The sequence below is a fragment of the Pseudophryne corroboree genome, chromosome 4, assembly GCF_028390025.1.
Source record: "Pseudophryne corroboree isolate aPseCor3 chromosome 4, aPseCor3.hap2, whole genome shotgun sequence".
In the NCBI taxonomy this organism is placed as follows: domain Eukaryota; kingdom Metazoa; phylum Chordata; class Amphibia; order Anura; family Myobatrachidae; genus Pseudophryne; species Pseudophryne corroboree.
The window spans coordinates 714,954,403-714,967,139 of record NC_086447.1 but is presented as its reverse complement, the minus strand read 5'-3'; the positions used below and the strand labels follow the sequence as shown (position 1 = coordinate 714,967,139).

Sequence of the window (12,737 nt, the reverse complement as noted above, 5' to 3'; positions counted from 1 at the left end):
TACTGCACGGTCTCAGAAATGTGCTGGTCATTCAGGGGTGGTAACTGGAAGGTGACTTTTCAGGCACACAGAGATAGTCCATCTTACGAGCTTGTTATGAGAGTCTACGCATAAGGTGATATTTAATTGTTTTGCGCATGCTATCTCCCATCATGGGAGATCGCGAGGCGCAATTCAGTTGTTTGTTTTCACTGTTTCAGTTTTCAGTTGTTTTCAGTTGTTTCAGTTTTCACTGATTGCGCCCATAATGGTCAGGTATAGACGATTAAAGCAGCTAAACCCAACCAATGTGCTGGGTGCGATCACGAAAAGTGCCGTTTGGGAGGTCAAACTGGTCACTTTTCGCACATTTCAGCTCACCATCCCCAGGGCATGCGAGCTGAATGCAGATGCCAGCAGCCATTGCGCCCAAATGGAGCTTCAATTGAATAGCTCCATTTGAACGCCATCTAGTGGCTGCCGGCAGGGAAACATTTGAATCTCGTGCATTATGTTAACATAGGAGGCCATACGCAGACAGAAAATCTGCACATACCATAGAGCTTGTGCAAGCTTCCATGGTGGTTCTACCGATGTTGGTGACTACAGACGCACCAAGTGGTATTACAATGTCTATAGACACTGACAGTGGGCATCTCAGTGCTTGTACAGTCAGACACACACTTGTACACCAGGGGAAGGGCTGATGCTAATATAAGTATAAAGTCACAGACACGACTGTAGTGTTCATTCTAGCACCCTGCACCTTTCAAAAACCATTCAGTTCCTCTTTCCTGCTTGGGGTGTTGCTCTCTGCTGTGATGCTTCTAACACACTCTGATCTGTTAGTGTTGTGATACAAACCTGTGTGTGCTGAGAAGCACCAAAGCAGAGAGTGACACCCCAGGCAGGAAAGAAGAACTGCACAGGATTTGAAAGGTGCAGGGTTCTAGAATGAACACTACGACTGTGGCAAGGCGGTGGAGGCGTTTGATTGAACCTCCCTGTGTGTTATACAAGAGCTTTTGGCTTTGGTGGACGTGGCTGACGGGATGTCCCTCTGTGTTACACAAGAGCTGCTGGCTTTGGTGGAAGCGGCTGATGGGATGTCCCTGTGTAATACATGAGCGGGCTTTTAGCGGAACCAGCTTGCAAAGTTCAGGTGCTCTAGCTAGTAGTCTACTATAGCAGATGACAGCAGGTGATGATAGACTATAGTGGGTGTAAATGATTACTTATTAGAAAATGTATTCATCAAATGGTACAGTTTATGATTTCATTTACTGAACACTATAATATGGTTTAGCTTCTACTTGCTGTGTATTCATTTTCAGGAATTGCCAAAAGATTTCATAGAGGATTCCTTGATTCAACATCCTTCTGTATCAAGGTATTATTATACATTATTATTATTATTATTATTATTATTATTGTTATATATTTTTTCTACATTTTATCAAACTATATACATTTTTATATGATAATTGAAATGGGAAAACTGACTGAAAAAACGAAAAAATAAAATAAAATTCAAGATGGGCAATTTCAAGATGGCGCCAATGTTCGGTACATACCCTAAAAGAAAGCCCACCTTACCGATACCTTACTAAAGTATTCAGTTTTCCCATTTCCTGCACAGTTTTGAAGCAAAAGGGTGTACTGCAATTTTTGAATTGCCCTGTGTATATATATATATATATATATATATATATATATATATATATATAGAGAGAGAGAGAGAGAGAGAGATACAAAATAACCTTTTTTACGCGCTTCAGAAAGCAGCATCTCACGGTAGAACGCCTGTTAGTGGGAACGGCAAAATGTGGGAAAGTAGAAACCAGAGGGCGCTAAAATATCAAAAGCAATTACCCACAAAAAAGTCCATATATGATTAGGAGACAAATGTCCCAGTGTTTAAATATATTCCCACAGGACTCAATTGGAATCCCAACCTGGGGTGAGTGTTGGAGTTTTTTGAATCACCGCTTGATTATGCTCAGCTGAGTGTTTTCCTGGAAAATACCCTTACACCAAACATAGACACCCAAAATACGGTACAAGGCCTTTGAGTAACCCCTTGAATGGCATAGCCGGAAAATTTCCAGGGCCAGCTGCGCTGTGCAGACTGGCTACCCTGGAAATTTTCCAAAGCATACCACCTCTCCCCCTCACTCGTCCTTGTACTCCATACTGCGGTGGACTTTTGCAGAATGACACGATCGTGTCGTGACGTCATGACGCGATCGCGTCATTTTGCAAAAGTCCACCGGCCAAACAGAGTGCAAGGGAGGATGAGGGAGAGGATTTTAGTGCTGGGGGGGGTAGTGCCCACCAGCAAATGCTACCCCTAGGGATGGCCATCGGTGGGTTATCCATCAGTGGTCACCATTGATGGATAACCTCAATGGTGTAAAACCATCTGGAATGGTTTTACCCATCGATGGTCATCCCTGCATTACTTTAGAAATGCGGGCAGGCCCAGGGACGTGGCTTACTGGTTGTCAGCTCCGTGCCCTGACACTTTGAGAAAAAAAATCAATCGGTAGCACTAAACCATTGATGGAGGGAAACAATTTGGTTCTCGATGGTAAATGTATTCAGCATCGATCATAGACCATCGATGATCTTGAATCATCGATGGTCGGTGGCCATCCCAACTGCCTCTAGGCAATGAGCATTCCCTAGGCAATGAGCATGGATCCCAGAGCATAAAACCCCTGGCAAAAAGCATGGCACATCGCGTGAAACCCCTGGCAACGCGCATGAAACCCCTGGCAACACACATGAAACCCCTGGCAATGCGCAGGTAAAAAAAAAAGTAAAACCTGTCCTGGGAGGTATGACCAAATTCAAAAAAGTCACCACTGAAAGGGTTAATAGAACATCCGAGGTTTATTTATAACATCCAGTAAAAAAGTGTACAGTATAAAACCATTTTTATCTTACATCATAGACAAGCTGTTTTATCGGAACCAATGTTACACCGGGACAGATATAAGCAAGTGCCACCAACCACCCTTGGGTGTGAGCTTAGTGGTGGAAACTCCCGAATGTAGACAGGGTATCCTAATTCCATATTTTTAACCCTGCGCGTCTTGTCCTTTACAAGGGACTTCCTCAGGGATAAAATCTTTAAAAGAATTAAGAATTAGGATAAGAGGCGTGTCATAAGAATTCTGCTAATACAATATTATATGGTGGAGGGCAAAAATCATTATCATACATGCCTAAATGTATGATAAGGTGAGTAACAGTGATTTCCACCAACCAGAAATACCCATACTTGGGCAAAATTAGTATCGCCAAGATAAAGAAAACAGATATGGCTATTATGCTGTGAAGCAATAATTCCACCTCTACATGAGAAAAAGGGGAGTAATCTTAGTACATACCAAGATAAAAAGGACAGGGTGAGTAACTTCACAGGCCAGAAGGTCTTTGAGGTAAAGTACACAAAGTCTAAATACAAGGATGGACGGAAATGCCACAAATTCTATAATAATATTAGAGGTTATGAGAAAATAGTTTTTTTCCTTGTACATACCCCAGTAATGTAGTAAAAAATTATGATTATTATTGGTAACCACTGGTCAAACACATCTCAAAGGGTCAGGAGGCACCTGTTTATAAGGAACAATCAATCAAAAATCTGACTGTATCACCCATAATGAAAGAAGCATATACAAACAATCATATTCAGATTTTGTAAATTAACATAATTACAAAATAAATAAATAAAAATAAATAAATAATTCAAGTCGATAGGTACTTAGTTCAGGATTTCCAAATATAAACCTATAAAAATAAAGATAAACAAGAGTATACTTACATAAAACACATTCTAAAGGTGTGTGTACCAGTAGTGATCCTATCTCTTCTGTGTCTGTGTCAGCAGGGTTGGGAGACACGCGTCTCGGCCGTTGCTTGGGAGCCAGGACGCCGCGCCTCCCGCTGATACCCGCCCAGCGCCTATCAACAGGCTGACGCCGGGCGCACTGTACTCTGGTCCCCACCCGGTGCCTAGCAAAAGGCGGTTCCGGTATGAATGGTTGATCATGTTATGATCGACAGTCATTAGGCCGACCACTATTGGTCGATATTGACATGGACACGTGATCAACGCATGAAAATGGTCGCCACATGACAGGTTGACACTTGAAAAGGTCAACATGGATTTTTTTAACTGTTTTGAACAATTTTTAATTCTAGTGGAAGCTTTTTAAACTAAAACGGGGTACCCGCTGTATGTGTATATCTATCTATATATATATATATATATATCTATCTATATATATATATATATATATATATATATATATATAGATATATATATATATATATATATATATTTATATTACCGGCACTCCTCATTATAGCTGACTGGTTACATTGCTGGTTGCCCTCACAGGATAAGATAGATGCAGTCAAAAAGTGCGGCACTCCAGTCGAGAAGAATTTCACATACAGGCAAATGGATTTGCAACGTTTCAATGCCTTTATGGCATTTTCATCAGGCTTAATACACACATCAGGCTTAATACACACATAAAACACATACTCTTACCTTATATCCCCACCCATCAGTGAATGGCGCCACTCCGGTAACGGGACCACGCACCCGGTCCGGTGGCTCCAAAAGATGATGTCATCACGTCATGCGCGCACCACGGCGCACCCGTTGACTCACCACTCTGTTGTCATAGCGACTGTAAAACATATACAATTAAGTAGCATAGTGTGATTACGTGATAGATACAAAACTAAAACACCATTTAAGACGTTCAAATCTAACCTATGCAACAATTAAGGATCCATAACCGACTCAAGGCAGCAAATTACCACTATATATAGCTCGACACATGAGTAATGCCATAATATAGTGGCTGCTCATCGCATCTATATTAACTTAAATGCCACATTAGGATGCATCAATTCAGTTAATGCAAGGTGGAATTATATAATACATAGATACGTGTAGTATAGATCATATTGTGAACCCTTTCACTATTACATATTAGTAACCAGGTTTCCCACGGGATCTGTAGGAGGTAACGCTGCCCTTCACCAGTATACATACATAAATAAAGGCTCCCTAAACTAGAGTACTTGTACGGCATTAACTAACCATGTAACTGATATTGCAAAAAATTATTGAGGCCCAAATGCTCGTTAAGGCCCCTAGGTGTTAATGTACCCATATATATATTTGATCTGTAGCTATCTAGCCAGATATCTCCAGCATTATTACAATGTGTGTATTGTTCAGGTAAGGGGCGTTTGTTTTATTTTGTTTGTATTATACTTGTAAATTGAAAATGCATAATATACATACACCCTTGAAAAAAATCCCAAAATCAAATTTGTTTTGTTTCTTTATAGAAAATGTATTGCACAATAAGTTAGCATATATGTGTAAATTGTGTGGAAAAAATACTGAAAGCTTTTCAGGCTTAATGCTGCTATTATGATCCTACTATCTTGCAGTGCTGGCAACATTGATTTCCAGAGGCCTTCTTCTGCAGGGGGACTTTCAAACGCCGCAAGCACTAATTCTGAGGTATTTAATAGTATTTTGTTTTCAGTAAATAAATTTCAACAGTTTTCACAGGCAGGCCTATAGTGGTTTCAATGTAGTTACTGCAAATAATTTAGATCTATATTTCGTAGACTTTCGTTTTTACATATTTATTTTCCACATGTTAAAAGTGCAGTAAATAAGGACACTAATGAATGGACTAATAAACCTAATAACTGGAATATGTAAAACTTGTATTTACATTTGTACTCAAATTCTTTGGGGCAAATTTGCTAAGATTTGTGTTTTACCCGAGTTCAAACTCAGGTGGTTACGATCGTGCATGGGTGTATTTGTGTTAAAATATTTTGGTAATTTACTAAGCTGCCGTGTTTGCTGGAATTGTGTTTTCTGATGGTGTATGCAATCGTATTTGGCTGCCGGGTTTGACGACAGCTAAATCTCACGTACATGAAGCCTGCACAGATCAGTGAGATCCATGCAGTGGTCCTCTGTGTAAAAGTCATAGAAACATAGAATTTGTCGGCAGATAAGAACCACTTGGCCCATCTAGTCTGCCCCTTATTTTTTTTTTTATATTTTTTTTTTATCACTAACCTTATTTGATCCTTATTTCTTTGTAAGGATATCCTTATGTCTATCCCATGCATGTTTAAATTGCTCTACTGTCTTAGCCTCTACCACCTCTGATGGGAGGCTATTCCACTTGTCCACTACCCTTTCTGTGAAATAATTTTTCCGCAAATTTCCCCTGAACCTCCCCCCCTCCAGTCTCAGTGCATGTCCTCGTGTCCTATTGCTTCTCTTCATTTGGAGAATGTTTCCCTCCTGGACTTTGTTAAAACCCTTCATATATTTGAAAGTTTCTATCATGTCCCCCCTTTCCCTTCTCTGCTCCAAACTATACATATTGAGATTTCTTAGTCTTTCTGGGTATGTTTTGTGATGTAGGCCATGCACCATTTTAGTTGCCCTCCTTTGTACAGTTTCTAATGTATTAATATCCTTTTGAAGATATGGCCTCCAGAACTGAATACAGTATTCTAGATGAGGCCGTACCAAGTCAAAGTTATAAATAAAAGTTATAAAGTTGTAAAAGTTATAAAGTTGTAAAATTTATAAAATTAAAAAAATCCAGTGAGGGAGCTCTGCTTAAGTGACAGCTCAGCAGCGCTAAGAGAGTCAGGAGAGTGCTACTACGTGGTGCTCCCTGATTGGCTGGCAGGTCTCCAGGTGACCGATGTCATGTGAAGGCCTGACATTTGGGAAAGGGGATCTGTTTGTTTTTTAACCACTGGGATGACTACATGGATAGAAGAGGCTCGATCTACACAGTAAATAGGTGAGTATGGTTTTTTTTACAGGTTACATGTGGATTTCTACTGGGGAAGGAGACTGAAGCACTATGTATCAAAGAGCCCGGGGCTGTTTTTGCTTAAGAGGGGGGACCCCACACAGTTTTATTTTACGGGTGCGTTTGCTGAAAACGCTTCTTGGTAAAAGTCAGAGTTTCATTAATGTTTGTGAAATCCACCCAAGTTTATCTGATGGTGTGTTTGATCGTATATATCCCTGTCCTCCCATGTTTTGTACTTCTATTTGACCTAACACTCCTATGTAAGGTATTTGATAAATTTCCGAGATTGAAAATATACCCGTGTTGGTCATCTTAACCAAACAGAGCTTAGTAAATGTACCCCTTTTGGTCCTATGATATTAGACATTTGAATTGAATCAAACAGATATTATTAACTGCAGTGTCCTTTCAAGTTATTTCTGTACAGAAGATCGGTATCTTACATATCACAAACACTTGAAAATGATATAAATATTAGGTACTTGTTAATTTTATTAGTGACTATTAATAAGTATTTTATATTATGCAAGTTGTATTTTTGGCTAACTTCTACTCCCCCTTTACATGAAACTTTCAGGCTGGAGAAAATTAAGTAACACGTTTAGGCCCAAAATGTAATATGCTCCGATTTGCTGGTCCCGGCATGAATCCGGTGGTATAGCCGCTAGATTTAAAGCACCAAATTTCTCTAACGTCCTAGTGGATGCTGGGGACTCCGAAAGGACCATGGGGAACAGCGGCTCCGCAGGAGACTGGGCACAAAAGTAAAAAGCTTTAGGACTACCTGGTGTGCACTGGCTCCTCCCCCTATGACCCTCCTCCAAGCCTCAGTTAGATTTTTGTGCCCGAACGAGACGGGTGCAGGCTAAGGGGCTCTCCTGAGCTGCTTAGTGTAAAAGTTTAAAGTAGGTTTTTTATTTTCAGTGAGACCTGCTGGCAACAGGCTCACTGCACCGAGGGACTAAGGGGAGAAGAAGCGAACTCACCTGCGTGCAGAGTGGATTGGGCTTCTTAGGCTACTGGACATTAGCTCCAGAGGGACGATCACAGGCCCAGCCATGGATGGGTCCCAGAGCCGCGCCGCCGGCCCCCTTACAGAGCCAGAAGACTGAAGAGGTCCGGAAAATCGGCGGCAGAAGACGTCCTGTCTTCAATAAGGTAGCGCACAGCACCGCAGCTGTGCGCCATTGCTCTCAGCACACTTCACACTCCGGTCACTGAGGGTGCAGGGCGCTGGGGGGGGGGGCGCCCTGAGACGCAATAAAAACACCTTTTTTGGCAAAAAAAATACATCACATATAGCTCCTGGGCTATATGGATGCATTTAACCCCTGCCAATTTTTCCATAAAAAAACGGGAGAAAGGCCGCCGAGAAGGGGGCGGAGCCTATCTCCTCAGCACACTGGCGCCATTTTTTCCTCACAGCTCCGTTGGAGGAAGGCTCCCTGACTCTCCCCTGCAGTCCTGCACTACAGAAACAGGGTAAAACAAGAGAGGGGGGGCACTAAATTGGCATATAAATATATACAGCAGCTATATTAGGGAAAAACACTTATATAAGGTTATCCCTATATATATATATATAGCGCTCTGGTGTGTGCTGGCAAACTCTCCCTCTGTCTCCCCAAAGGGCTAGTGGGGTCCTGTCCTCTATCAGAGCATTCCCTGTGTGTGTGCTGTGTGTCGGTACGTTGTGTCGACATGTATGAGGAGGAAAATGGTGTGGAGGCGGAGCAATTGCCTGTGTTAGTGATGTCACCCCCTAGGGAGTCGACACCTGACTGGATGGTCTTATGGAAAGAATTACGTGATAGTGTCAGCACTTTACAAAAGACTGTTGACGACATGAGACAGCCGGCAAATCAGTTAATACCTGTACAGGCGTCTCAAACACCGTCAGGGGCTCTAAAGCGCCCGTTACCTCAGGTCGATACAGACACAGACACGGACACTGACTCCAGTGTCGACGGTGAGGAAACAAACGTATTTTCCAGTAGGGCCACACGTTACATGATCACGGCAATGAAGGAGGTTTTGAACATTTCTGATACTACAAGTACCACAAAAAAGGGTATTATGTGGGGTGTGAAAAAACTACCCGTAGTTTTTCCCGAATCAGATGAATTAAAGAGTAAGTGCGATGTCCATTTCTGCCAGAAGAGGATTATGGACGCGACAGTGGTCAGGGACTGCGGATTCCAAACGGCATATGGAAGTATTGCCGTATAAAGGGGAGGAGTTATTTGGGGTCGGTCTATCGGACCTGGTGGCCACGGCAACGGCTGGGAAATCCACCTTTTTACCCTAAGTCACCTCGCAGCAGAAAAAGATACCGTCTTTTCAGGCTCAGTCCTTTCGTCCCCATAAGGGCAAGCGGGCAAAAGGCCACTCATATCTGCCCCGGGGCAGAGGAAGGGGAAAAAGACTGCAGCAGACAGCCTCTTCCCACGAACAGAAGCCCTCCCCCGCTTCTGCCAAGTCCTCAGCATGACGCTGGGGCCTTACAAGCGGACTCAGGCACGGTGGGGGCCCGTCTCAAGAATTTCAGCGCGCAGTGGGCTCACTCGCAAGTGGACCCCTGGATCCTGCAGGTAGTATCTCAGGGGTACAAATTGGAATTCGAGACGTCTCCCCCTCGCCGGTTCCTGAAGTCTGCTTTACCAACGTCGCCCCCTGACAGGGAGGCGGTATTGGAAGCCATTCACAAGCTGTATTCCCAGCAAGTGATAATCAAGGTACCCCTCCTACAACAGGGAAAGGGGTATTATTCCACGCTGTTTGTGGTACCGAAGCCGGACGGCTCGGTCAGACCCATTTTAAATCTGAAATCCTTGAACACTTACATAAAAAGGTTCAAGTTCAAGATGGAGTCACTCAGAGCAGTGATAGCGAACCTGGAAGAAGGGGACTATATGGTGTCTCTGGACATCAAGGATGCTTACCTCCATGTCCCAATTTGCCCTTCTCACCAAGGGTACCTCAGGTTTGTGGTACAGAACTGTCACTATCAGTTTCAGACGCTGCCGTTTGGATTGTCCACGGCACCCCGGGTCTTTACCAAGGTAATGGCCGAAATGATGATTCTTCTTCGAAGAAAAGGCGTCTTAATTATCCCTTACTTGGACGATCTCCTGATAAGGGCAAGGTCCAGAGAACAGTTAGAGGTCGGAGTAGCACTATCTCAAGTAGTACTACGACAGCACGGATGGATTCTAAATATTCCAAAATCGCAGCTGATTCCGACGACACGTCTGCTGTTCCTAGGAATGATTCTGGACACAGTACAGAAAAAGGTGTTTCTCCCGGAAGAGAAAGCCAGGGAGTTATCCGACCTAGTCAGGAACCTCCTAAGACCAGGCCAAGTGTCAGTACATCAATGCACAAGGGTCCTGGGAAAGATGGTGGCTTCTTACGAAGCGATTCCATTCGGCAGATTCCACGCAAGAACTTTTCTTTATCATCCACTAGGGGTCACTGGAGTACTCTTGGGATATGGACGGGCGTAGCCGAACAAAGGCACTGAATATTTAAATTTAGGACTCTCCCCCCCTCCATATCCCCAAGTACCTCAGTGTACTTTGACAGTGTTTTTTCGGTGCTCACAGATGAACATCGGCTTGTGGCAATGGCCACTTTTCAGAAGATTTTTATTTTTATTTTTAATTTTTACACTTCCCGTCCCAGTTTCTGGAAAAACTTGGGTCCGGGATGGTGCCGCTGCAAGGCAGCGTATGGCGTGTCGGTCCTCACAAAGAGCACCCTCACAGCCACAGGCGCTACAAGGCAGCGCATGGCGTGTCGGTCCTCACAAAGAGCACCCTCACAGCCACAGGCAGCCACTGTCTCCTGCAAACTGAACGGAGCTTACAGGAAGAAGCTCCGTCACAGCCAGGATGAGACAAAGAGCTGGAAGAAACTACATCTGCAAGGAGCTTACACCAGAAGCCCTGTCACAGATGAGAAGCTGGAGGCTGTAACGGAGTTTACACAGATCACAGACAGGATGAAAACGGCACAAGGTAGGGGTGTCAGGGCGGTCAGCTCACGCTGCCGCCCTGCTGTGTGTGAAAGTGTTAACTGTACCCGCCGCTAAGCACCGCTGAAGGGGTCCTGCTAAACTATGCACAGAGCGGCCGCACGTCACTCAGACGCCGGCCGCTCTCACTGTGCTGATGCCCGGAGAGACTCCGTGTGCTGAATACGCGCAGAGCGGCCGCACGTCACTCAGACGCCGGCCGCTCTCACTGCGCTAATGCCCGGCACCACTACACGCCGCACAGAGACTGCCGAGACTTTAACACTGCCGAGACTTTCCTGTATGCTAAAGAGCGGCCGCACGTCACTCACGGACGCCGGCCGCTCTTTCAATGACACACTGCACGCTGCTGGCCGGACACAGAAGACTGTGTACTACGCCGCCCGCTCGTCCGGACGGCTCCCCGGCGCTATATACAGCGCTCTTCTGCTATCGCTCTCCTGCTCTCCCTGCACCTCGAACCCCGTACGCTGCAGGTACCATGGGGAGACAGGGGGGGGGGGGGGGGGGGGGAGTAATGCCCATAGCAGCAGCAAAGGCTGCATGGGTTTAAAATAAGCAGCGCAGCGTTTTAAACAGAATCAGAAGCTATATTATCAGTATAAAACTGTAGATATAAGATCAGTGGGAACTGTGATTATATGTTCAGCACATTTTATATATCTAATATATAATGAAGCTTGTTGCTGCCAGACTGTGTCTAATATCAGTATTAAACTGTGATTATATGTTAAGCAGTTTATATATATAATATATATATGAGGCTTTGGTTGGCAATAGGCTATCAGTAGCATAATCTATTGCAGGTTTAACCATGTTTTCTGTTATTTTCTATAAGACATTCACTGCAGGCAGTGTTCATATTAATGGAGGCTAACTAAATACATGTATTTTACTGTATCCTACACCTGTGTTATCACTGTATAATCTGTATAATAGGCTATTAAGTCTATATTAAAAATGCAGCAGGTAACCTGTACTGTGATTTTATGTGAAAACATGGCATGACGGCCATTTTAATCATTGCTGTTTTTCCAGTTATAATTCCAGAACATTCCGGCAATACACCTCTACTCCACAAGGAGGCGCAGGGGTGTTAGTGGGAATTTTTAGTTTAGGATAATTCTAGAACATTCCTGCCCTACATCTTTAAGCCACCAGAAGGCGCAGGGGTGTTAGTAGGAATTTGGTTCGGGTTTCATGCCCATGTGAAATGCTTTTCACATAAGGAACACTAGTTCCTAATAAATATGCTGTTCAGCAATAACATATATATATAGATATATATGCCATATAATAAATTTATGAAGTCGTGCAAGTGTCTGTCTGTTGCCTATTAAGATGTCTGTCTACATAGCGAATAAGGCTCTAGTGCAGACTAAAAATGTTAACATTGGCAATTCAAATTAAAACAGCGGTAATCGGAGTCTCGGAATAACTCCGCCAGCGCTAACAAAAGACAATCTTTCCAAAGGGACAATTTTCCTTTGGGTACCAGAGGGTTTATTTCACTGGTCTTATAATTTAATGCACGATTCTATGTCAAATCTCACACCGATAACTACGAGTGAGAAGGGTACATTAGTCCAGCACTCAGATAGTGCGGGGTTTTGGACAACCATACAGACGCGATCCGCCATTGGTATATGCGTTTCTGTCAAACATTATAAAAACCCCTAGATTCTATGTATGAAACCATGTCGATCACGGTTAAATAAGCTGCACAGTATATCTGTAAAGCTTCTGCTAACGCCGGTTATTTTCATTGTCGTTAGTTAAGCGCTAAAAGGCCAGAGCTTGTTTGCTCCTAAATATACTTGTAACGG

The 12,737-nt window shown here is 43.5% G+C and overlaps 1 protein-coding gene across 6 annotated transcripts in view; it reads left to right on the top strand.

Moving 5' to 3' along the window:
- Positions 1-12,737, top strand: part of LOC134910212 (interferon-induced, double-stranded RNA-activated protein kinase-like) — a 354,989-nt gene that overhangs the window by 88,986 nt on the left and 253,266 nt on the right. For all 6 annotated transcript variants that reach the window (XM_063917987.1, XM_063917992.1, XM_063917986.1 and 3 more), the window contains exons 10-11: positions 1,314-1,369; positions 5,467-5,539. In XM_063917987.1, the coding sequence (XP_063774057.1) occupies positions 1,314-1,369; positions 5,467-5,539 (129 nt within the window). The remainder of the gene's footprint in view (positions 1-1,313; positions 1,370-5,466; positions 5,540-12,737) is intronic.